The 27,673-nt window shown below is 42.6% G+C and overlaps 1 protein-coding gene across 1 annotated transcript in view; it reads right to left on the bottom strand.

The window, feature by feature from the left end:
- CFAP61 (cilia and flagella associated protein 61) overlaps positions 1-27,673 on the bottom strand; it is a 117,376-nt gene that overhangs the window by 15,844 nt on the left and 73,859 nt on the right. Inside the window, exons 20-24 of the mRNA XM_075089694.1 lie at positions 27,459-27,633; positions 20,136-20,428; positions 15,420-15,747; positions 14,828-14,919; positions 11,465-11,670 (exon numbers count right to left, since the gene is read on the bottom strand). Coding sequence (XP_074945795.1) covers positions 11,465-11,670; positions 14,828-14,919; positions 15,420-15,747; positions 20,136-20,428; positions 27,459-27,633 — 1,094 coding nt within the window. The remainder of the gene's footprint in view (positions 1-11,464; positions 11,671-14,827; positions 14,920-15,419; positions 15,748-20,135; positions 20,429-27,458; positions 27,634-27,673) is intronic.

Below are 27,673 nucleotides of genomic sequence, written 5' to 3' on the forward strand. Positions count from 1 at the left end.
ATGTCCATTTTCCTGGGTTTAAATGTCTTTTTTTTTTTTTTTTTTTTTAAGAAAAAATGTAATGCTTGAAATGCAGAATCTCCAGCCTGTATCAGCTACATCTGGAAGATACTCTATCGGTTCCCAGATACTCACACCTCAGAATATTCAAAGTAATTCTTTAGCACATTTGGATTCTTTAAACTTGAATGACTTTGGCAGCTTATGGAAGCGGAGTTTCTCACTGGTGCTTTTGGCACACGATGGAAAAAGCTACCCAAATGCTGGTGCGCTTTTGCTGCAGTTACCTCATTCCTTCTTGGTTTCGCCGCTATCAAGTCAGTAAGAAGAAAGCTGCTGCCATTACAAACACCATGAACCACACCAGAAGGACAAACACAGATGAAATTGAAGCAGCCAGTCCGCTGACACGGGCTCAAGTGTAATGCAATTATGCCAGGAGTGCCTATGAAGAGCAGGGAATTCCACTTCCCAGGAGCGGGGAGAGTACTGCGGTGGGTTGGGATGCAGTGCAGTTCTGATTTCCAGGTCATTCTGACATTACTTCCCAAACACAGTTTGCAGATTAGCAAATGTCTTTTCGCTAACACAAGTGCACATAAGAAGAAATGTCCTGCCTTGCTGGCAAAAGAGGTATGTTGTTTTGGGGGCAACACATGGATGTTTTTAAGACGCTTAATTACAAAGGTATTATGATTCCAGTAAAAGATACGGAGTATTTCCAGATATACTTTGCATAGCTGGACCAGGAATCGTAAAATGTAAATGTAAAGACAATATAAATAAAACCACCGAGCATTTCATGCTAAATACCATCTGACCAATAATTTGAAAGACAGCTTATTTAGGTAAGTAAAAAGGGAGACTAATTTGTGTAAAATCCCATAAAGCACCACCTGAAAGCATTGTTCTTGGTCACAAAGAACATAAAGCGTTCCTGGTTTGCCGTTTCTTCAAATTCATTTCAACTGCTGAACAATCCAGCGAACGCTGAACGAACAGCATGGTTGTAGCAAGAAAGCCATTTAACTCCTTGCTCTGTAGTTCTACTCACTGAACACCTGTTTGCCCGTGCATTTTGGCCACTCCTGTTAAATTCATGAATCTAGGACTCTCTGTTACTGCCCTGACCCAGTAATCAGTGAAATCAATAGTCTTATAGACAATGCATCTGTGATTCACTTCATCAGGCAGATTTACAAAATAATTATAGTGTTCACTAATTTATAAGCTGACATTTCTTTTGTACTTTTTGATAAGTAAATCATAGAAAGGAAGGCTGTGCTTTTTTACCACTTTTAACAGAGCTATGACTAAACCAGCAATGTCTTGTCTTTGGAAGACAACTGGTATAAAGCCTGTGGTTTACAAAACCGTTTTTTCTGTAGCTGCAATAGCAAAACATAGTGCCGTGCAACTGATCCTGCAGTTCTTGCTCAGGAAAAATGGCCACTGCATCCAGACCTCATAGAGGACAACCCTGATCCCGCCAGGCCCAGGCCAAAACCTCGTTGGGGCTACTGCAGAGACCTGCTGAACCTGGGGGGATGTGGGTCATGGTTTGCACGAGGTATTGCTTGCCAGCATCTTCACTTTGCAGAGGCCGGTTATCCATCATGACTGATAAATCCTTTCTGTTTTCTGCATTTTTAATATCCTGGAAATGTTACATTAAAGTGCCATTACCTGGAGGCACCATCAGAAAGCAGATCTTGGCAATACTCGCTTGGCGTTGAGATACTGCAGCCCTTGCCTATTCTAAGTATCCTCGAGAGATATTCTCCATTATTTCAGCACTGGAATTTGGTAAAGTTTACTAGATAGCAGCAGTTATTATGTAGCTGATTCTCAATGAACTGCTCTTTAAACTTTCTAAATGCTGTGTGCTCTTTAAAATTGGTACAAAAACATTGCTGTCTGATCTTTCTATGAGGAAATTATGGCTGACCCTGAAATAAGGTTTATTGCGTTTTTTCACACATAATGTGTTATGAAAAACAATTAAAAGGAAATTAAATCTGACGCACAAAATCAACAAATATGCTGTGTGCAGTGGTATGATTGCTCTTCTGCAATTACTTGTTTGTGAATTCAGAGTTCATTCATTCATAATGGTTTGCATAATTATTAACATGAATCAGCAACTTAATGTGGTAAGATTCAGTTGACTACCCTTTCCTTACTAATTTGGACGTGGGGTTTCTAAGTAACGTAGCTCTGTTAGCAAGTTAGCTGCTCCTTAAAAACTACATTAATATATAGAAACCTAAAGCCACCTAACGGGGTCTACCATTCATATTGATTTGCTCTGAAAGTACCTTGGGGTTAGCATTTAATTCTGGCAGCGAAAAAGCTGTTAGTGCTTTGATATCCCTTCATGTGTTCCTCTTTCCTTATCCTGTCTCTCTCTTCATGAAAAGCACACAAATTTTCCTCTAATTAGGCTGCAAAGTGTACTGAGTAGCATTAGTCCCTCTCAGCCATGCTCACTACCTGCCACATTTCCTTTCTGGTTTTTTTCATCCCTGCAGAAAATAAGTCTCACCGTCTGCCTGATGAACAAAAGCCTAAGGTGGAATCCCTTAAATGTAATCACGGTGTGCTAATGGTATGGGATCCTGCAAATTCCAGACAGCAGTGCATTCTAGTATTTCTCTTAATGAACAATCACTCTTCATTTTTGAAAGTCTGGTTTAAAAACAGCTTTTCTGTGTAGCATTCGTTTCATGTTTAAATAATCGCTGATTAGCCAGGCTGTAAGTAATAAATTTATATTTTCCCCTGGTCCTTTTAAAAATAATACTCAAATAATGATTCAAATAACTATTTGAGAACATCGAATGTTCTTCATTTTCCTAATTTACTTGTTATATTGTGAGATGTATTAGAGTTGCGTCAATAAACAGTCCAGTGGGGTGTTTCTGCTTAAACTCTCATTAAACGACACTGCTTAATAAATCACTTTCAGCCTAGTGCAAACAGTACTATGTTGTGTGAACTGAACTACTGAACTTAAGTGGAAAAGATTTAAATGGTTATTTTAAAAAAAGTAAAAGTTGTTCAGAACGCTCAAAATATTTTTGAGCATTTAGCTTGTACAGCTAATACGGAAAATGTAACGGGGCATAAGTGACCAGGTTTGAAGAGGACAGCTAAGGACACGTCCAGTGATATTATTCACTTTTATATAGTTTCTGGGTGGAATTTTCCGAAGCATCTTAGTGAAAGGGAGTTTGACACCCTTCATGTATTTCTGCTGCACGTTTGGCAGTCTTGCATCCTATCGCGTATTGGTACCTGCTGCTGTTGAAGCTGTGCCGCTTTGGGAGGAGTAGCCCTTACTTCTTCCAGTGCACTTAGCCTGTGGACAGCAACCCCCACCACAGCCAGGCTGCACGCGGGAGAAGGAGCATTCGCCTATGTTTGTGTTGCCTTGCTAACAGCAGTGAATACAGATCTTCTCACAGACATCTGGGGTGGATCACCACAGATCGATGCACATGTAAGTTGCTCGCTCCCTTCACATACGAGCACTGGATCCTACCTGCTATTCTGGCACTGGCAAGAAAAATTTCTTTGTCACTACATTTCAGCAAAATCCTGTGTACTTTTTGTCCTGTGCACAGGTATTGCCAGTCGTAAGCCGCCCTCCCAGCTCCTGCTTGCCAAAGAGCCTCTGCTTAATGTCTGCCAACGGGGGCCTCTCTCTATGGACCTGGCCCCTCGTATCGCCAGTCCCCAAACTGACCGCTGCAGGTTGGTGGACATATAAACCCCAGCTCTGGAGAACCCCAAAGCTTGCAGTGGAGATGAGACACTCTGAGTGCACCTGCACCTTGCTGCAAATAGCTCTGCTATGGTGGGGTGTGCGGTGGCAAGTTCATCCTCCTCGTGGTGCTACCTGAGACCACTATGCAGGCCAGACAAATTGTCAGTGAGTTAGATATGTCCTTAAAATGTTGGAAACCAAGCTGTTAAAAAAAAAAATTAACAAAGTCTTTCTGAGCTCAGCCTGGATGAGTGTGCCTGGAAGGTTTCTCCGCTAATCGTCCTTTAAAATACACGCTGCCTTCTTGGACTCCTTCACAGGACTGACCCTGTAACATTCCTCAGCTCTTAGCTGGAAAGCCTACGCATATATATACAGCAAAATCTGCACGTCAGCCTGTGTGCACCAAGATGGCTCTGTGATGCAAACTGAAGCATAGTAAGTACAGATGACTAAAAGCATACTTCTGGTAAGACCTAAATATAAACACAGTTATTCTGTGTTCTGTGTTATTCAAAACAATTTGATTGCTACACCATGCGTTAGTCTATCAGCATACTTTTCAAACTGTTAAATACCAGAAGAGCTTAACTTTGAGCATCTCACTAACTTCAGCATTATGCAGAGAGTGAACTTGGTGAATAGGTACAAGAAGGAACTTGAGAAAGGGATGGCTGAGCAACGCAACATTTCAGAGGGTGCCTTTTAGAAACTGATTGGCATAATGATGTTGCCTCTGACAGAACACTTCATCACTGTCAGCCCAAATCTGTGCCTCTCCCCCAGTGATGCTGCCTTTGCTGCACTTGCTGCCATGCAACAGTGGTACTCCTTTGCCTCGTCGTCAGTATTACTGCCACATTAATGTGGCGCAACCAGCATCCTCTGTAGGTCGTGACTGAAAACAAGTTCATTAATACAGTATTACAAAATCCCAAGTAAAAAACCACTCACACCTAATTTGATAAATAAGCTACTTAAGTATTCTAGAAACTAGTGGGTCAGATTTTTATGCATTATGTTACTAGATTTGGTTTTCATTAATGCCAAATGAAGCCTACATGAGGCACTTCTATCTCATATTAAAGGCATGATGCCAGTGAACATCCATTTGGTTGCCAAGTATCAGGAGACCCCTCTAATTACCCATTTTGTACTTAAGATGCAGCAGAGGGAGATTCCACCGCTCCGTGGACACGTTCCATAACTTGGCAACTGCCTTACAGTTGCCTTCATCTCAGGAGAATATAAAAGGGTGTAACTGGCTGGTTACACTCCTCCTTTGTGAAGCAGTATGGAGCACTGATGACCAGTAACAAGTCTATAAGATTAAAACGAAAAGAAAAAATATTTCGGAGCTTCCTCCCCACCCTGCTCTTTTATCTGCTGCTATGGCAATGGAAAGAATTTGAAGGCTTTCAAGCGATCACTGGAGACCTCCGAGGGAAGGGAAGGAGTGTGGTATGGGGGATGCTTCATATGAAACTTCCGGAATTTGCTTTCTTTTTCGTTCAAGAGAAGTCTTTCCTGTTGGAGAGAGCCTCGCTCTTGGGTACTCAAATTCCAGCTGAGCCTTTTTGAGATGCAACCTTATGGGAAATGAATAAAATTTGCAGAAAGTCCTTCCTGAAGCAGATTCCAAATCTAAGGAGTAATGGTGTTAAATTTCCAGGTGACACAAAGGGTTTGTATACAAAATCCTCAGCTTTAGGATACCGTGCCTTTGGTTCCTATGGTTTTCCCTGCCCTGACATGGGACAACTGCATGGTAAGACCCCTCTGCTCAGGAACGTAATGGCTGAAGGCCCCGATGGAGTGAGTACACATACCGTGGTGGCACGAGGCAGACAGAAGGTGACCATTGCTGATGGCAATGGTGCCTTTTTCTTGTAGCACAATGACAAGTGAGGATGAGACTTTCCTTGGTTGGTACATGCTGCCTGTCCAAGGCCCTGACAATTTGCCCAGTAGACCTTGGCATCCTATAAAACAGTCAGAGGGATGAAGTGCATCCCACTGTTGTGCAGCCGGAAGAGACAGCTGGCTGACTGGATGTGGTCATCTTCTGGCTTAACAGCATATTTCCTCAGCTGCTGTTTGCATAGGTAGGGACAAAAGCATTGGCTCTTAAATTCGTGTTCAGCGAAGTAATGAACTGACCCCACACAGACACTGCTCTGAATTAAGCTGGAATATCTAACACCTATGAGAATCAGGCCCAAATATGGCTGCAGAAGCTTAGCTATTGGCAGTTATTTTTGAAATAGGCTAATATCTGTTATCACATTAATATCTATATCACTGGGATCACAGATAAGGCTGCTAGGTGTTCTGAGGAGCATTTATTTTAACTGTGCGGTAGTAGAGCTGTACATAGACCTCCTTTAATAATGTCTGTTCTACCTGTTTGCTAAAGAAGGAGAAAGGAAAAGAAACTTTAAAACTCTCTAGTTCCATCGGATACAGCGTTGGCCGGTTTAACTACGAGAGCTAAAAGAATTGTTTCAGTAAAAAAAAATTAATTCAAGAGCATTTGAGGCTTTCAGAGAGCTGCGGAAATACTGTAATACGGAGGGGGAGTATCTAACTCACTAGAAGCTTACACTCTCAAGCGCACTAGTGCATTTTGTAGCCAAGTGACTGTGGCAATATAGCCAGATGATTTTATGCTGGCTTCTTCAGTTACTGCTTGCTAGGTTGATGAATTTATGAACTTGAAGTCTTAAAGGGCAGCAGTCTGGACACACATCATCAGTGGTAGTGTGACTGGGGGCATCAGACTGTTGGTCTTGCCAGTCCAGGTGCTGAGGGGTGTCCTTCCTTGGCACAGGACTAGGCTGGAATGGCAGCCACTGGTAGACTCCTGCGAGCTGCACTGGGGTAGGGCAATGCACGCCCACCACCCTGCCTAGCTTCCTCCGCAAGGTACATCTAGTGCAGGGGAAGGGAGGAGGTGAGAGAAGTGATTTCAGTCTTTCATTTGGTTGTGGGTCAAGTCCTGCAGCTTTTAATCATGTTGAACTCTTACTGAAATCAATGGAACTTTTCTCTCAGCAGAAGGAAATGTCATTTACCTCATTATTACCATTAGCTGCAGTTTCATGCACACAACCGGAAGGGGTTACTTCTTCAAGTTAGCTGAATCTTGAGGGCCTGTTGTTAATGCTAATTTGAAAATGGCACTAGCACATTATGGTCAGGAAATCCGGTATCATGGGGTTAACTCTCAGCCCTTATACCGAACGCAAATCAGTGAGGAAACTCATTGCTAGGTGCAGTTTCTAATTATTTAAAAGACAATTTGCATGCTACACAGAAATAAATTAGCTCCCAGGTGACAGCTGTTCCACTGCATCCATTCCTGGAACTAGACACCAAGCTGGGAAATCTAAATGCAGACCAGAAGATTGAAAAATTGTACTTTCTTGCCTTAAAGGAGGGCCCTCCCAAAAACAGAGGCATAAAAAGGAGGGGAATGAACGTTTCAAACCAGCACATTTAGAAGCTTAGCTAACAGACCACAACGTTTTCACAGTCTACATTTTCTTTTCACTGAGGGCACTTCACATCTTGCTAGAAGATACTGCAAATGGATGTAAGTGTCATGGGTACCAGTTTAGAAGGATTCTTTTCAAAGTCAGAGAGAAGTTCAGTCCTAACATCAGGTTTGTGTTCACACAGTCATGTGAGATCATTACAGCCCACATGAACACCACCCAAAACAGTTTTACTTTTTAACACACACATAGAAAGCAACAAATGCATTTTCATATTCCTTGCCAAAAGAAGACCAGACACCACTTTTTATCTACATAAAAGCCTCAAGACAAAATTCACCTCACAAGAGATGCTAAAACATTTTAAAATTTAATAGTTTTCTAATAGATAGTCTTCTCATGGCTAGGTTCTAACACCGTATATTGTTGCATATCGTACATATATATGTACATTGTATTATGTGGATGCATATGTGCTGGACATATGATATTATATATTATGAGACTACATTATATTGCCAGCCTTTTCGCATTGCTCTACCTCCTCCTGAAAGACTTAAATTTCCTGTGCCAGGTTGCTTTGTGCTAGGACTGTTACATGGAGACTACAGGCAGTTTGCTTCCTCCTCTCGCTGTCTTTTCCTTTTCTCACTAGTCCTTTCACTGCCTTGGCTGACTGCAAAGGGCTTTCCTTTACTGCAGTGGGTTGCTCTTCTGTCTCCCACCTGTTAAACCAGCTAGAGAACCTATCCTCCTCATAGTATAGACGTTTGTAACAGAAATATCAAGACTGATATGAATGGAAATGTACGCGTGTGTGCGTGCACGTGTGTGAAAGCACTGGAGGAAACATGCGAGCAAGGATTAAAGAACAGCACGTGTTAGTTGCTACAGAGCAACATATGTGATTTCATTCAAATGACCAAACAGTGAGAAGAGAAGGAACAAACCTATCTAAAGATAAGGTATAAAGAAGATGAGAAACAGGACTGGAGGCAACAATATAACCAGATAACAAAAACCTGGCAACTGTAATTCAGGAATTTTGCCACAGGCTAATGAGAGGTGAGATAAAATAATGAGGCAAAAGGTCCCAAACAACATCCACATCTAAAGGCCGTAAAAGACAAGTCCAAAATTAGGTCATCATTACTAATTAAGAAGAGCTCAAGAGACCTGGTAAGTGGTATCCCTCTGTGTGGCATGCTCATGATCCTGGCCAGACCACCCGGACAGGTCACGGTGCCTGCGAGTAGGTGGATGCGAGAGGACCCCAACCTCGCACAACTTCAGATCCTGGCAAGCAAAGACCAGTTAAGACACATGCAGTCTTGCAGGAGCTGAGGACTCCCCCAGTGAGCGTATATGCTGTCATCAGATAAAGCTGCACTTCTTACTCTTACGATGTTGACTGACCTGATTCATCCTATTAACAGATCATCACTGGGATCTTCATCTCTCCTGAGATTTTTAAACTCTCTGTGGATGTTTAGAACTTGATCTTACTTGTAATCCCCCATCAGCTCGTGCACTGTGCGGGGATCCTATCGCGATCACAAGAGCAAGAGAGGCAAATATGTTCTTAATTTCTCTCATGAAGAAATAAGCTATCCATTCAGAAATTTAATGTCTCTTCAAAATCTGTGTGCGTAGCTTTTGAGAGCACAGGTGAGTGCAGCTGCACTTGGGTCCTTGGGCTGGGCTACATGACCGACACGCAGCAACAGAGAGAAAGGGAACAAATGCTGGTTTTGTCAATGTCAGGAAAATACTGCTACCTGTGTTGGAGGCAGAAATCCCAAAGCAAGATGATTTATTCTTCCAGATGTTGATACTGGTGTGAAACTTGCTAGTAGATATAACAACTGACACTGTAACCACATCTGGGCAAACAACCAAGGCGTAAGTGTCTGGCAACATTTGTGGTTCATGGAAAAGATTAGGTCACAGCTGTGTTTGCATATTGTAACACCATGAAAAAGACTGATGATATCTTGGCACAACCTGAATATTGAGTTTCTTCCAGAGCTCAAAATGTATTAGCTGATCAGCATCAGCCGTGACAAGGAAAGAAAATTATCTGTCGCCTTAGCCCGTATCTCATACAGTTGTGTCATCCTCCTTCAGTTTCTACTTAACACCCGTTGACAGCACACTGTTTATGCGAGCTTTACATTTGCTGTGTGCCATTCCTCTCTTGTAAAACAAAACCAACATTTTCTGTAAATCAAAATCGATCCCTGTAGCAGCAATAATTCATAAGTTTCATGCTCCTCTCAGCAGAGGCATACAAAGGCCTTCTGAAGTGAAACTTGTAAAGGAGCATTTTTGTCCAGAAAACTTCTAAGCGGCGCAGTTGAAGTTTGGGTTCATCCCGTCTTTGAGTACGACATGAGAAGGAAAAAATGAGGAGCTAGACTGTAATATTTACAATGAGGAGAGAGTGCAGGAAGAGGACTGCAAAGCACATCAGAAGAATTGTGAGAGCTGCACATCCAGTCCCGGTGAAGCCCTGAGTCCTTTTCAGGGGAGTTCACCCTTTCAGACGGCAGCTGATAACACTGTTCTCAAAACAGGGCGTACAAACCAAGCTTTTGTCATTGACTGAAGGGCTCGGCTGGATCCCCCCCCTCCCTGATTTCAGCAGACATTCCCATTTCTCTGCCCTTAGCAGTCTACAGTGGCTTATCCGTTTTCTGGTGAAGCTTTTTGACACTGAACCAGCAGAAGGGCAAAAGGTAGAGAAAGGTACAGGAACTCAGAGGCTCGTAAGTCCCTGTCTCAAGATATCAGGTCTTCATTCCTACAGATTTTTCTGAACCAGTAAATTGCTGTTATCATGCAAAGTTTCTTTTGTACCACAGCGCATACTTTACAGCAAACTTTTACAAACTGTTATCTAAGTAACATTGTTTAACCTGAAAATTTTGCTACCATTTATGTCTTTCTTCAATTCAGTCATAAATATAACAAAAGCAGACTTGGAGACTTCTAAGGCACCCCTATCAGCATTGTAACATGATAAAAATTTACTGTTTGTTCCTGTGCTTGGCCTTCTGTTTCTAAACCAGCTTATGTAATGCGGTACTTCACTTCTCTATCTGTGACAGTTTAGGTTCCCAATCCATCACTTATGTGGGATTTTTTAACATGAAAATCAAAATAAATGTATCAGCAAGTTCTTCTTTACCTCCTGCTTCAATTACACGTTCAAAGGATTCTACCCCATGAATGAAACTCAAGGCTAGGGGTTTTTTGTTGGGGTTTTTTTGTGGGTTTTTTTCAGGTTTGGTTTTTTTTTTAAAGTTTGACCTCCAAAGCACTTGTTTTTACTGAGGCATAAGGAATAAAACAGGTTTGAATTTTTAGGCCAGGTAATTTTTTAAGATACGAAATTCTGGAGAAGTAGCAGAAGATTAAAGATACGGTAGATCACATTTTTTCAGATATTCCTCTCTCCATAATAAATTCTTTAATTAAGTTTGCATTTCCAAAAGCAATGAAAAATTCTTTCAGAGGAGGAGGCACATAAACCTTGGCTAGAAATAGCCAGGGTCTTCAGTCTCTCCCACCACTTGAGAGGACCTCAGTCCTTGCCTTGGAACACCTGGTCCCAGGAGTGCCCTGCGCTCGCTTGGGCACCGAGTCCTGACATAGCCTCCAGCTATAAAATTAAGTTAAAATAACTCCCTTACACAGAGAACACACTCTAGAAAACAAACTTTAGGGTTTATCACCCAATCAGCAGGCAAGTTGTTGAGGGTGACTATCATCATAAGTGATTTAGATCTCCCTAGAAACCTTTGGCTTGAAAATGTGATTCAAAGTGACAAAAATACTGACTTTTAAGAGCAACTTCTGAATATGAATCTTCAGTAAAAAGGATTGTTCGGGTTCAGCTTAATGAGTTAAGCCTACTGACTATTCTGAGCAAAAGTTATACTGAAACGCTCTTTCAGAAGAAAGATGGTTTAGCAAACCGCTGCTCCTTCTCTACATAAATCCGAGACACACAGCTCTCTCCAGGGGGGACTTCAAGGCTTGCATTACCACTGATAATTTTGCCAAATAATGGAAAATATTTTTTTAAATCTATCTTTTCTTCTAAGGGAATATAGCCAGGAGATAAACTGTAATAAAATAAAACCAAAATTCTGCCAGAGTGTAGATTTTATGTGCAATGTTGAATTTATCTTACCTGTAAAGATCTGTAATCTGCCCTTTGTTCCAGCGATAATGAAGATCATTAAGAAGACGCTCATGCTGTCCGTACAAGCAAATGTAGTTAGAGACAGGGAAGGGTTCCTTTGAAAAGCAGGTGATGCTATCTACCATACTGTATTTGTTCATATGCATCCTGAAATAATTCCCATGTCTTGCCTCTCCGGTTATAATCTCCATCCCCTGGAACACAAAAATACAAGGAAAGCTGTGGAGGTGGAACAAACACCTGACTTGGCATACGTACAGGAGCAGCTAGTGTTTCCTAGCTGATATTTACTGTTTCTTAAAATCCACAACCCCTTTTTTGATCAAGAATACCCATTCCTGTTAACATGGTTTATACAACAAGGCACTTTGCTATGGTTTGGACACAAAGATTTTCTGTGTGGTTTGGAGCTTGATTAACTGCACACAAAACTGCGGCACACAGTTGCGTGTGCAGCAAGGGCTTTGGTTGCCCGATCCTGAGTGCTCTTTGAGACACCTAAGGGTATCTGGCCCATCTGAACTGGGCTGGCAGTTATGACACAGGATCCATGGGAGACCTGTGACCTCCTGGAGCAGCAGCTGGAGGTCAGGAGTGATGCCCTGGGGCATCCCAAACAACACTAGATGCCTCTGTTTAGGCAAATGAATTGAAATCTGTTAATCCTAATTTATTATACAGAGTCCATGTTATTGCATACACATGGCATATCATAATTTACTAGAGGATACCATCCTGATGAATGAACATGCTGGTGTACTTTTACTCTCTCTCCAGATTTATAACTATACATACGTATTTGTGCGTCTACAGTGTATATATACGCATGTACCATGTATGTGCAGAGTCCAAATTTATGGCACATCACAGAAGCTGCACGATTGTAGGCAGAGGGTTGATACTAATACATCAATCAGTTACAAGCAGACTTCAATGTTACAACTCAAAGATTTATCACGTACCAGTTCAGCATTTTTGGCTTTGTGCAGACGTTTTCCAGTAGTCAGGTATGATGTGGTGGAACAGCCTCCCAAGGAAAGAAATACCAAGAAGGACCCTGCTCAGTTCTAAAACAAACTTCTACATTTTATAAATGGCACTATGTACTAGATGGTTGCCTGCAATGGCAGGAGGCTGGACTTGATCTCTTAGGATGTTTCCTTCAGGCTATGTTCTAGGCTTTTAAATGGTGAATTACTATTGCTTTAAAAAATATATGCATATACTTACTTTACGTATATATGCATATGTGTATGTGTCTATATGTACACACACACACATATATATGTGATTTAGAATTGCTCTCAGTGACTCCCTCTTGCTAATTTGAACAGGGGCTGACAAGTGTTGGTAACACCAACTCTACCATCAGTAAAAGAATAATAATGTTGGATGTTCATGCTCAAACAGTAGCATTTAGATTCAGCTAGTTACATTGATTGCTTAATAAAAGACAAAAATGTAAAAATTTGTTTCAAACCTCACATTGCAGTGGGATGATCAAATAGCTCGAAGCTATTTTTTAAAGCTGTATTCATGTTCCAGTTTGATGTATTTCTAAAACCTGTTGCTAGGCTACAGTAACCTTTGTTACTTCCACATCTCTCAGCTAATACATTTCACTAGCTTCTCTTACTTCTTCTTAGGAAATTCTTTTAGGATTTACATGAAGTTTCCGGAGTGGGTTTAGAGATGTTCCCTTTTCAGACAGCAGGTAATCAAAGCTGCAGCAAAAGAATTCTAATCATGTTCTAGCAATTTGGAGTGACAAAACCAATTTTTCTCTCTCTGATAGTCCTTCCTGCTTCCAAGTACATGCTGCTTTGGACAGCTCATCCTGCATCTGCAAAGCTGGAAAACAAGGTGAGCCGTGCTTTGATTCCTCCTCAGAAAGCAAGGATTCCTTTTTTAAAAAAATAATTTCTTTCTAAAGACCATTACTGTCTGAGTTTTGAAATCAGCACTGAAGTAGTCTTTTCAAAATTGCTCTTTACTTCAACTACAAGAATGGGCTTGATGCAGAAATCCCTGAGGAAAAATGTATAATCTGTATGAAACAGGAGCTTGTCTAGGTGGATGGTCCTCTCTGACTTTAAAATAAATGAATCTAGTCCTTTTCTTGTTTCACAAGACTGGTTCTCCAGTAAGAGAAGCGTCTCCATGTTTGTATTATGGGACAATCTCCTATGTACCCAACTGTGTCAAGTGCTTCCCTCTTCCCTGTTCAAAGGCAACTTTCATGGTTGCAGCACTAGCTATGTTCTAGCAGCAAAGTACGGAGTATCCCTTCCAGTGTATATTCTTTTCCTACTAGTCTAGAAATCAACTCAATTTCACTGATAGACTGTGGAGTTTTATCATCTGTATGCTTCTATAGCACCTTATTCCAGGGAGGAAAGAAGTTAAGCAGTTAGGCTGAGAGCATACTTTAGTGAAATCCAGCTAATGCTATCCTGCGTCCTCTTTATAGAAATCGTGCATCTTTTGAGAAAGCCACATATCAGAAAGTATGGAAATGAACAACTGAGAGGTTCAGTTAGTTATATGATTCATACTTGTTCACCAGCTGTACCTGATTTGTACGATGCACCAGGCTTAGCTGACTGGATATGTTCTTACGCAAATCCGATGGCAAATACCACCACTACCTTGATGTGCTGTGTATTAAATACGTGCTAAGAACTTCAAAAGCAACATATTCCATATGACTGAGAAAACAACTTACCTTTCTCTACAGAATCAAGCAAAAAGAAAGCTATTCTGAAAAAGAGAGTATGAGGAAAAGCCAACATGATACATCCCAACCTGTGCTGAGACAGATGGCTCAGGAACCAGGCACAGTGCTGAGCCACTAATTCTGGAAAAAAAGGGTCAAGGAGTTGAGCTGCAGTGCTCCATTAGGGAGCTATTTGAGACCAAAGTGCCTCAAATAGTAATGAATTGTTCAGGACATTAGGGCTTGACAAGTATTTCCTGCCTTCAAGGACCAAAAACCCCCTTCATGTTTGGGTTGATTTCATGGCAAAGGAATTAAGACCTGCACTAAAGTAGTTAATCAGGTAATCTTATCTGTATGTATTCCACATTTACAATATGACAGTGAATTTACATTAAAATAAATTAAATATTTTCAAATAATCACAGAGATTTGGTTTTATGTGATTTGTTCCATTCCAGAGTTTTCTGCTAAGTCCCAGCTGTGGAAGGTCTCTAATTCCACACTTAAACCCATGCTTACTCGGGGTATTTTTTAAGGTGCGTGGTACTTATGCATGTACCTGTGCTTTCCTAAGTAAGAACATCTTTCCAAATGGAGGACAAAACAAAGAAAAATTAAATAATATAACTTACATGATCACACAGTGCAAGTTCTAAGTCCAAGCGGATGGGGATTTCGGGTTTGGAAATATGCAGGTAATTATAACCTCCAGGAAGAACACCTCCTGCCGTAAATGAAAATATGAGATCTATTAAATCATAAGCAAAGAAGAAAAGAAAGTATTTGTTTGCCCTCCTTCTCCCATAACCTTATTTGTCTACTGAATGGCTCTAAAAAGAAAACAAGGGACTTATTTTGTTTTAGTGGATGTCATGTTACAAACTTTTTTTTGGTACTCTCTAATATTGGTACAATAGCCACACATTGAAAAGTTCTGGTTGTAGTTTTATTGATTTTGAACTTGGAATAAAGACACTGAGTTCCACTGGAAACACTCCATGTTCACTGCACTACAAATGAGGGTACAACTTGGTCCATTATTAGCAAAAACGTACCACGTAAGCTTTTATTGCAACTCGCCTCTCTCCACTGACTACATAAGGAGCTTTGAGGACTTTACTGCCATTAGATGGCATCTCAGGTGAGGTGGACCTACCCTTATTATATAAGAGCAAAAATACCCAAAAGGGTATGAAAGTATGACAGAAATCCGTTTTGACATACCTTTAATTTTACACCCTTTGTACATGGGGATGAGCCTATCTGTGCCTTCTGGTGGCTTAGAAAAGGGCTTAGGGGTTGGATCAAAGAGATTCAGCATAGATGCAGCAAGCTCAAAGCCAATCTCTTTTGAATTGAAGTTGCTGTGTGTCCATTCATCTACATAATAACTCCTGGAGTACTTTGTTAAAGGACCTGCAGCCCTGATACTGACATCATTAGTATGGAATTCCGTATCGATCACAAGTCTTCCATCAAAAACAAGGCAAGCATCATTAATTGCCTTAAAGGTTTCATAATCCACTGCCCTGTAGGCAAAGCTGAAAAATGCCTGAAAAAGAAATGAAAATAAGTGTAGGTTATTATACATTAGTTACCAGCTAATTTAATAAATCAAAACCTACACTTCGTTCTGAATGTTATTTATTTTAAAAAAACAAAAACACAAAATAAAGTGTGATTTTATATACCCAAATAAATCCTTCTGATCCAGTATTTACAGCTTCTAAAATTAAAACAAAGACATTAGAGGGGAGAATTACTAAACTAGACTCATTCGGTTATGAGATGAGTTTTATTTTAAGAACTGTACTATTAACTGTGTCAAATAGCCTGAGTGCATATTTTCTGTGTTAGTATGAACATATGAAATAGGCTCGAACCCTCTGAAGTTGGTTTTCTTCTTTCAAATGCTCAAGCCAAACTGGAAAACTAAGTAATAGAAAAGTAAAATTTACTTTGCATTTTAGCAGGATAACTGTGTATTACAGATATTTTTCCAACTGTTGTGCCTGTTTACGAAACTACGTTACTACGGCTACCAGCCATGGGATATTCAATGAAACATAAAGATAGGAAATTCAAATCGTTCAGAGGAAATGTCATCCTCATTCAAACTACAGCGGCAGAATTAAAGCCAGTGGAAGCTGTGGAGGCCAAGACATCTGTGAGAGGTATAAAAGGACTGAATATTTGTATGAAAAGGAAAGCATTCAGATTTATGACATTTTTCAGATTTATTGATATTACAGATTTATTGATAGTGATGTAGATTGTGGAAAGCATATCCAAACTTTGTCAGGACTAAAACACATCCCTAGCTATTCCAGATCTGGGCAATACTTGCTTTAGGAAGCAGACTAATCTGTACCTCCTTAGTTCTTGGGACTACTGCCCTTGCAGCAGCTGGGGCTGGCCACTCTCAGAGACTGCGCCAGGTCTAGGTGGACATCAGATCCATCTACATCATCCAGGACAGCCCAGAGGAGGCTCTGTCTGGCAGTAAAGCACTCCGTGCATTTGGCAGTCAGTTACTGACTCTGGTAATGAGCACAGCAGATACCTATCCACTATGTTCTGGTTTGCAGGACTGACAAAAGATGTGACTTCCATTCTCTGAAAACACTGCCTGTGCTGTCTCGCTCCTTACAGAACTGACCCCGAGGTAGGGATTTATCTTGGGACCAGCATTTACTGAAGTCATGAGCTTGTCTTCCCCATAGGAAGATTTCAAGGGTATTGAAAGAAAATCACCCTAAATCCTTAAATTCCTTCTGTAAGTCTCAAAGAAAAAAGCGAGTGGTAACTCCTTTCTTTTGTCTTCTTGTGGCACCTGCACAGTCCCTCTCCTGGGACATGAGGAAGCAGATCAGGCCTCATCTCCCCAAAACAGGAGCTGAGGCAGCACCACCACGACAAGCACTACAAAGCAGGCGGTGCTGGAAGCGGCCACCAATTCGACCTACACGTCAGGCATCGGTGTGGAACAGATGTGCACACAGCACGTCATGCAAAATGTGCTGGATGCCTGAAGAGCCGCTTTGAAATCCAGCGCAGCGCGAGAGCGAGGACCACAGGGTCCTGCCACAGCCCTCGCCTTTTGTCTGCACGCTCTGCACAGACAGACTTCGCACATTGATTAGCAGAGAGGAGCTTTCATATACATTTAGAGTCATGCACATCTGACGTTTCTCCTGATATGTGTCTTATTTGGTTTTCTACATTGCCTAAAAGTGACTTTAAAGAGGCAAAAGCCTGCCCAAAATCTGGAACCAAAAATGTGCTCACTGAGACAAAAGTGCCTACTCAGATGAAGCTGAGAGGTGCGCTGGGGAAGGTAAAACCTGCGTCACCTGGCTGTGTCTCAGTTCTGAAACACGAGAAATGAGGAGCAGGTCAGCGAGGCTGGGTCACTCCCCAGCTTGGAACTGGGGGGCACACGCGCAGCAGAGTCCCTCAGCGCACCGCAGGCGGCAGAGGCGGGAGAAGCCACAACTACGAGCAGTGTCTTTGTAGTTGCCTCTTACACAGAACAAACTGAAAGCTGGCAGAACAAAGGCTCCAAAAACAGCGTAAAACTGGAGTGCACACTGAACATTAAGGGTTAAAAGTAATAAGAATGACACGGTTGAGAGATGTTTTAAACAACATCACAGTCTGCAGAGGGTACAGATGAAGACTGACCGTCTCATTGCTACAATATAGTTTGTGAAGCTCCAGAGCCTTTAAATAGAGCTTTCCCCTTCATCAGTGCCCTCAGCTTTTAAAATGATTAGATGACAAGTTGAATGTTGCTGCCCATCATCAAGAAATATTACTGTACAGGTTGAGGAAAGGGTGAAAAGTTATCAGACGAGTATGCGTTACCTCACTGCCTTCATCTTGAGCAGCCTGAGACATAACTGTATCAGGGCAAACCATCAGCATCAGTAATAAGTCCTTCCCTTAGTGTCAGCCTCAGGGAGGACACTGTTGTGACCTGGGTAAAGGTATTACCCAATTATACCACCAAAGAGCTTTCCTGTGGACTAAGGGCAAGCATCAGATGCTCACAACCAGCTGGATGAGCCAGCCAGAAGAAAAGGCACAGGAGAGAGAAGCAGAGGGAGCTGGAAATTTTAGCAACGCTGGTACGGCAGAGATGCAGCAGCAGAGGAGCCAGGGCCTCTGAGCTTATTCGTATATAAAACAAGTAATGAACTACATGCAGTTAAGGGTATTCTAACCACCTAGTAGATCCAAAATCAGGGAAGCTGTGCCTGTGAGGGCAAGGGGACCACACAGCCCCATGTCTTGCCGGCTGACAGGCAGGACGGTGTCACTGGAGGGGAGGGGAGGGGGCGGCTGCAACCTCCAGGCTGGGAGCCATCTGTCAGCCCGGGAGGGGAGGGAGGGAGGCTGCCGCTTTAGGGAAAGAGGAGATTTTCTCCCGTTGTTTTTATCCTGCAGGACTCAACAAATTAAGCCCCCAAGAACTGCCAATCAACAGTTGATATTGGCTCAAATCCCAAAAGGCCCAGAGCTGCTGCAGCACCGATTCCTGCACAGCCTGCTCCCTTGCGAACGCAGCTGCCTTCCTGGCAAAGGCTGCTCTCCAGAGCCCTGTCCTCCTCTGAGCCTGTCCTCCCAGGCGGCTGAAAGCAGATACAGGAGCCATGCAAGACAGCTGAACCAGTTTTCGAGAATATAAAGCCCCTGACATCAGAAATAATTGCACGTCTTTCATCTTAGAGGCTGGATAAGAGACCTCGAGAGGGAAGAACCATGGCTGGAGGAAGGACGGGCACAGGGCAGGGGGCACAAAAGGGCAGGAGAAACAAACCACGAGGAAATGGGGGTCTTGAAGGAGTGGCACAGGCCACACAGGCAAGGTGGTGGGGAAAAGAGGCAGGGCTGACGGGGAAGTGGTGAATTGAACAAGAACCACATAGAAATCTCTGTGGAAGGACGATAAAAATAGAAGGATTTTGGGGAAAGAGGAGAGAAACTGAAGAGCTGCCTACGAGGAGAGAGTGGGAGGAACATCACTGCTGATAGGGGACCAAAGTCAGGAGACCACTAGAGGACAAAGTGCTATGCAAGGTCTTCGCCTCCATCAGGAAGAGATTCACTATCCATATGTTAAAAAGAAAAGGGTTGGGAAAGCCCAATGCCTTAGAGCTCTCCAGTGCAGGGGAGCCAGTGGGGAGCTCTCCAGGGGAGGCATGAGGCTCTTCCTTTCCAGAATTCCAACAGACTTGCTGCACAAAGAAGCGGGCATGCAGCGGGGTGTGTTGAGGGGGCCATACAGCCTCCTATGGATGCACGTGTTTAAGTGACTCTACTAGAAGTGCTCACTCACATGGATTAGCCCAATAAAGAAAAACAGAACTATTCTGCCCGTTAGGAAAGGCTAAAGCCTGTCCCAGATCTCACAGTGGGGCTGTACCTGTGAGTGTACGTATAATTTACTTAGATATTGACACTATAGATGAACATAAATGCAGTCATTAATGTAGAAGGAGAAAAATCTATTTATTTAAAATAAATTTTAATTAAGTTGCACAGTAGACCTCTCTATCCTAACATTATTGGCTTCTACTATGACTTAATTGAATCTTAATCAAGTGCACATAACTATAGACAGGAGTTGCTGTATGCATTTAAATAATAAAAGGATTTCTAGAATTATTTAGAAAATTAATTAAAGAGTATTTATCATTCAGTGGTGAACAACTATTTGTGAGTCAGGTGACTTAAATACATTATAATCCAAATCAGTCAGCGCATTAACAATGGTTTTATGTAGATTTCTAAAAAACAATCCTTTAGATTAACAAGTGAATGTTCAATCTTCTCGAGACAATGAGAAAATAGATAACCAACGAGGGACTATCTAAATCTGATGGTCTTTGTCTTAAAAAACAGACCGAAGGAAACACAATGAAAGCATATACTTACTGAACACTGCAATTTAAATGGTTTTGTATTAGTAGTGAAAGCAGCACATGTGATAGGGTCTGGGTCGTCGCCTTCGTTCCACTGTGCCAGGATACTGTCATAATAAACAGACACGCCAGCCTTTGACAGTGCCTCCTGAACAGCACTTTCGATTTCGTTGTTGTTAAGGCAAGTAACATTTGAGCTGAGTGGAGGCTGTACGAGATGTATGCGAGAACCATCAATTCCAAGAGATAAGAGGGTTTCTACCGTGGTGTAAATGTCAATTGTATTCCCATAGACAATGACGTTCCCTAAAGGGAAAAAGGGGGGAAAAAATTCTAAGATGTACAATGAAAACCTTATTAGTATAACTCAGATGATAATAACACAAAATTGCTCTCTTTGACCCTCTTATTTCTCTGATGCTATGAAGCAAACAATGCTACCTAGCAACAGTAGCTAAGATAATTTAGTGAAGAATCTGTACAAAACATCCCACAAAGTAGGCAAGTACTTAAATAGAAGTATGACATTCATTCTGACCCCATAATTTGAAATTATTTTGATTGAAAATCCTCTGGGGGAAAAAAACCCAACAAACCATTTTTATTTTGTTCTCCCCTCCTTCCTCAATTTTACTCATTCAAAGGACTTATTCGGGGGAGAGGGAACAGGAGCAAATTAAATACATCATGCAGAGAAAACCCACAAACCGTGGAAAGACCAAGTTATAGAAAACAAGCCATTGTGCAATATGGGAGGTCACCGGTGCTGCCGCTTCCTTCCGCAAAAGCCTAATCTCCAGACAATGGAGACGCCCCTGCAGACGTACCCCTGTGCCGGCTGCTTCCTATCTGCCGGCTCGTCGCACTGAACTGCCCTGCTGAGGGGCACAGGCGGCTGATGCGCTCGACAGGGAGCGGCTGGCAGCTCTGCACTGCTCTTTGAAGACAGCTGCCTCCCTCCAGTGCATGTCAGAGAGTGCCCAAAACTTAAAACGCCTCAAGTACGTGCTCTGAACCAGCCAGCCTCCATCCTTGCATGCTGCCTAGAAATCAGCAAGCTTGAGAGAAATTTCTGATCAGTGGGTACAAAAACATCGTTTGGATGTTGCTGCTGCTTTTGCAGCGCTTTGTCACTACAGCAGAAACCACTATTTAAACCAGATCCATCTTTCCACCCACTGGGTGAAGGGAGCTCCGATTCAAACCCACATCTCCCACCTTCCAGGGGAGCGCCCTTAACTACAAAGCTGCAGGCTACACGGCAGGATCTTGCAAATTCTCCTTCTGAAGCGGTGCCACTTCAAACTGCATAGTTAAAGCTGAGAGCAAATACGTGAGGATGGGAAGGAAGCAGGTTCTGCGTGAGCATAATGTGACTCTCAAGCCTAATGGGTAAAGCCCTTCTGGCAAAAAGGGAGGCAGAGCTGGGATGCGTCGGAGCATCTGTGTGTTTTGTCTAAGGATGGTTTAATATAAAACACATAAACATTCCTCTGAGAAGGGGTTGAAATGTGCTCCTCTCCTCCCCGTTCCCTCTGTCTCCTTGCTCGGAACAGAAACATTTTTTCTGCTCTGTGACCCACTAAGCCTTCCAGTAATCCAAGCAAAACAGCACAGCTCTTGTAGGACAGGCTGGGAACTCCTTTCCCAGTGGCTAAGGACCCTTTGCTATGAGGGCCACAGCCAAGCTCCTGCCCAAGCACAGGAGGATCGAGCCCAGGCTTGCAGGCTTCTCCGTGCATGCATAGTAAGCATGCACACAGCCACCAGCTCCGTGTCCGTGCTGTGTTCAACTGCCCCAGCAATTAGCTCAAGCTGCCAGGCCAAGGTAGGTGGAGGAACACCCGGCCTGTGGATTTTGACAGACCTTCAGTAAGACATCAGCTCCCACACGCTAAGTCTGATGGGTGTTTCAGAATCTGATCTGTCAGCGCAAGGATGCATCGAATGCACATTCCCAGTGCATTTTATGTCCCATACATGGGCAGTGTTGCTGGTCAGCAGGTGCATTTATTGCTTTCTGGGAAATCCCTGGCAGAAATAGGAAATAACTGAGCCACACCTACACAAGCTAACATGTAAGCATCCTTGCAATAGAGGACATCACACACTCCAGCATGGAGCTGGGAGAAGGGAAATTGCAGAAAAGCAAACACCCTGCAAGTGTCGCTTTTCCAGGTAACGTGTAAACCAGAAGAAAGCCAGTGCACAAACCCCAGGCCGTCCCGGGCTTGTCCAGTCTCAGATTGAAGCTGAGGGATAACACAGAGGATACAGGGCCTCATATGAGGAGACTGATGTTATGGCAGAAGTCTCTCTACAAGCTCTGTGAAAATAACTTGTAGCCTGGCATTGAAGGAAGAGCACAGGGTGGAAGGTACTAAAGAAGAATCAGTGTTGAAATATATGAGGTGTTTCAGGAATGGCCGTAATTGACATAAACAGCAGCTGGCGCTGGCTCCCCACAGGCTACATAGCAGTAACTGCCATCAGAATTTGGAGAACCAGCTGACTTTCCTACATAACTGGCTTGATCTTGACTTTTGACAGCATTTATTTTCCTACATGGCACTGCAGTAAGCAGTGATGAGCAGGTAAGAGGGTGCCTCGTGCAACTAACTTGCACGTTTATCTCGGCATTGGCATTTATGTCTCACTACAAGTGATAGCATCCCTTACAATCTAAATGTTATTATTTCATAGGCTAAACTAATTTTGCTGGGACCATGTTTTACTGCAGGAGACAGAGCAATACTAGAGAGCATTCACAAAGACCCAGCTCCCAAGAATATTAATGATAAAAATTGTTAACAGATGTTCTATTATTCCCCTTTGACTACAAGGTTATTTTATTTGTCCCTATCAGTTTGGCTACTTGTAGCTGCTAAATAAACATATCTCTTCGTAACTGCCAGGGAAGAGAACTGCCCCATGATTGCACATGTTCAGAAATGATGGAAAGCATATTCTTACTGTTCACATCAATGATCAGAGGGACAGACCAATTTTACCTGCAAAAGTATTCATCTGAAATTGTAAGAAGAAAGAGATCTTACTACTTTCATAAATATAATACAGAATACGTATCATGTGTGACAATGGGAATTCTGTCCAACGTGTACATTGCTAAGCTGACTTTCCAAGCCAGAAGAACCCTTTCCATTGCTCATGCCTGCCAGGACACCTATCTGTAGGCAGTACTGTCCTCATGAGAGAGCCAAAAAAGAAGGAACGCATAAGACTGATCCATTTTTTTCCCACTGCTGCGGCTGGGTGTAATGCAAGAATTAAACAAGCAGCACTAGTGGAGAAATACAAACTTTGATATATTCATTTTTAGTAATCTAATGTGCTAATAGTGCAGGTAAGAACGTGGTAGATGGATGCTGACAGCCTCACATTACATTTACACATTTTCAGTTAGCAAGGGCTGAAAAACATAAACAGCTGAAGAAGATGCAGTGGCTGGGGAAGGGGAACGAGAAGCGCTTACCAAAGGTGGAGCCTAGCAAAGCTTTCTTCTGACTCTAAGGCAAGCAAGTCTGGGCAACTGAGAGATCCTCAGTCCTCAGCCTCTTTGGAGGGAAGTTCAGTTACTGCATTATATGTTGGCATTTTTGTATATACAAGATCAGAATCAAGCCCTGCATTTCTCAAGGAAAATTAAAATTCTGTTTTATATGGTAATATTAAATACAGCTACATTAGATCAAGGAAAGCAATGCTCCTTTACTGACCTCTTGTAAATCAACAATTTACGGTTTCTGCTTATTACAACATTAGTGGCTTTTTAGATTACAGTGCTAGTAGTCTAGGAACTACAGATATTCATTATGGACTGAAATTATGTTCACTGGACAGATAGCAGTTCCTCAGGATGCTTTTATTATTTAACTACATGAAAATGTATCTATCTGTGAGTAAACATAATAATCTTCTACAGAAAAAAGCAGCCATAAATAAAGACTGTTAGAGCAGTTTTATCATTTATTACTAGAACGTCAGCATTCTGCGGCAGAGCGGGCTCATTCATTTTCCACAAGTGGAAGCACAAGATTTCAGTGACCCTAGCATGACCTGAATCTTTTTAGTTTGCAAAAGCTAAAGGAGAGAACCAGTAGCAGCTAAAGCATCAGTGGCTCTGGTTGGTGATTCATGCACTGGAATTTTAATGCGACAGTATTCCTACAAACATGCTTTTAATAAGGCAGTAAACTATGTTTAGGTAAAGAGAAAAAAATAATTGCTCCATTTTGGGCCATTAAGGCAGTTTTGTTCCTTACTTTACTCCCATCCTACTTTTATTTTCATGGAAAGTGCAGAGCTAATAGGAGATGAATTTCAATTAGTCACAATTACTGATATAATAGGTTACATGCATTAGGCGGCTGGGTTTCATCAGAGAAGCCACAGCGGCAGCCATCGGGGCCGGTGCTTGCCCTGCTCCCAGGCACTCGGCAGCATGAGGCCCTTCCGGAGCCGCCAGCAAAACCGGCTGGGGGCAAAGGCCTCCGGCCCCAGCTCGGGGGACCGCGCTGCAGCCAGCCGAGGAGCTGGCAGCGGCAGACGTGGCTCACTGCTTCTCCCACAGGCTCCTCGAGCAACACCTGCTGCCGAGCGCCGGCCAGCTTCTCAGGAGGTGCCAGGGGAGGAAGGCTGCAGCAACCACGCTGCCGCCCATTCTTGGTGGCGCAGTCACTGCCGGCAGCACTGTTGCTTCCACCATGGTGTGCACGCAATGCCTCCTGCCAGCACACACTACTGGAGTGGTCCTGCTCTACTTACGGCCCACAAAAAAGCATCCACTGATTTCATCCAGACTGAAGTGGTACCCAGCACTCACAGAGGGAAGAAAAGCAATTAAAAACCCTACCTTAACTCTTAACTAAAAGCTGCTCTCAAAATCAGTGCCACCAAATGAAGATTTCATCCTATTAGGCTAAGACTCACATTGTGAAGTCCAGTGATTAACACTTTCCTTTAAAAAACCTCCAGAACTACAGGTGGTCTTGAAGGCACATTTGCCCTCCCTCATCCGGGCTCGTCTCCCGCAGCCGGGCAGCTCCATGCCATCACCACGCTGGGTGCCCGTGGGAGCTGCTCCCTGCCCAAGCCCCAGGGCCAGCTATGTGGGACCCCAGGGGGGCTCACCCAGCAGCCACGACAGGAGAATGGGGCTTGGCCCAGCAGGCTCCAGACTGCTTTTGGTAAACATAGCAAATGGCCGAATAAGAGGAGCACAAATAGAAGAAAGTTGTGTGGACAAAAGACTGAGCATAAGCTGAGAATTATTATTGTATCTGAAAGGGAAGGATGAAATGTTTATTTCTGTGCAGCTACAATAACCAGCATATATAGTTTTACTAGCAACTTCATTTTCTTTAAATGTAAGCAAGTCCTATGTGTTAACATTTTGAATTCTAACATGTTTAAAGCAGGTTAGTAGGAATTTGACAAACAATACTTCAGAGTTTTGATGAGATGAAATATATGATGTGTAATATTACTATTTACTGAAGACAAAACTAGGATCTGGAGAATTCCAGAGATAAAAAGTAAACACAAACGTAAAACTCTGGTCATCCCAGTAGAGCAGTAGCATGGCCTGTGGAGAGCTGACAGACATCCAAATCAATTGCTGAACTCCACAGGAGCCTTGCCTCTGCACCTCCATGAGCCCATCGCCTATTAGACTGTCTCCAGAATAGGCTAGGGGCTGAAAAGCAGACTCATTTTCAGAAAAAGTAGGGATCTTCGACACAGCTATGATCAAGCCTGAAAGAACAACATTCATAAGAAATATAGCTGGAAAAGAAGCAGGGTGAGTAGGAAAATGGAGGTGTTGCGTCTCCCACAGACCTCACCTCCAAAAAGTCCCTCCAGACAGGCCTCACTGGGAGTTGTGGATTTAGTTTGCAACTGAAGACCGGATAGCACCTAATTAAAATATCCAGCTTTAGACCACAACAGAAGTCAGCAGCAATGATGAAATTATTATTAATACTAACTTAATATTAATAATAATAAAGGTGCGTTTGTCCCAGAGTAGATAAGGTGCTGTAAGACTGCCGTCTGCCTGAAGAGCAGCCCTCCCGGGCACCTTGCGTCCCAGCCAGATCTCGGGCAGCGTCTCTGTGTAGGTGCACTGGAGCACATTCCAGGACTGGGCATGCACGGATTTACATGAAAGACTATCAGCAGCGAACAGGAAAAACTAACAACCTCATCTGTTTATGCAAATGCAGCTGTGCGTATCAGCTGGACACTAGGTAAAACTGCGGGCAGGGGCTGGTACCAGACGGAAAACAGGCGGAGCAGGACTGCTGAAGGGCTCTATTTACATGCCTGAGGCCAGGAAGCTGTTTGAGGAAAATGTGAGCAGAAACATTACCATATTTATTGTCTCCTGTCCTGATCACAGCAAAACTGGGAGGATGATAAGGAAACTTCCAGTGCCTTGAGAACTTCCCTGAAGGTCTGCCAAGCAGGACACGAACCTTGTAGGCCACACCAAATAACTACTGACTTTCATTATGTTCTCTATGACCGAGCCAGGTAAACTAGATCTTTAAGGAAACGTCTGTTATTGCACTCAGTCAACAGGAACTTTCCACAAAGACAGCTTTCCTGCTCTGAACTCTGTCCTAACTCAGATCCGGCACACAGTCCTGACATTACGTGGATCCATTCACTGTTTGGTCTCTTTTTCTGTGGTGAGAAGTTCAATTCGGAAGCCTGGATGATTCCAGATATTTTCAGTAGTGTACGCATTCAGTGAAGGAACTAATGACTACATGACAATGCACACATGAACAGGCTGGGGAAATACAGGTATGGTGGACATCTGCACAAATGTGTGATTTTACGGGTTGGAAAGAAAATCCTGGGAGCCTGCAGTTCTGTGTGAAAATCTGTAACTGATGCAACCAAATACAAAGATGACAGATACTGAAAAAACCCACTTCCTAATTTAGACCTGTTTTGTTTGTGTTACACCTCAAATCTAGATATTTTTCTATACAACAAACACACACATCCACTAATTAAATTATTATTTAACTGGCTAATTAATGACTCCAGCTAGATTTGCATTTGGGACTAATTTTGTTTTATATAATAATTATAGATAATTAATCTATCTCAAGCCTTTCTTTCCTAGTTAAATATGCTGAGTATCAAAAATGACAACAAATTGTAAATTAATCTGGAAAACAAAGCACGGCAGATGAAAGACTTTGTTAGAATTAATCAGGCACCAATTATACCATTGAATTAAGGAAACAATAAGCCTAGAAAACATTTCTGTAAATGTGCGTGTGTTAATGAAAACCCTTACCTTCTGAGTTGACAACGTTTTCTTTCAGCCACTGCATTGCCTTTAAGCAGTCCTGGTCATCACTGAGAGTAAAATGATTGGAAGGGACTTTCCCTGTGTATCTTTGTGGCCACTTGCTCATGACTTCTTTGTTAGTTGGGAGTCTACTGATATCTGCTCCAGTGGGGGACAGGACCTGGAAGAAATGAATAAATGAGTGAATGAATATATGGCAT

The sequence above is a fragment of the Phalacrocorax aristotelis genome, chromosome 3, assembly GCF_949628215.1.
Source record: "Phalacrocorax aristotelis chromosome 3, bGulAri2.1, whole genome shotgun sequence".
Lineage (NCBI taxonomy): Eukaryota > Metazoa > Chordata > Aves > Suliformes > Phalacrocoracidae > Phalacrocorax > Phalacrocorax aristotelis.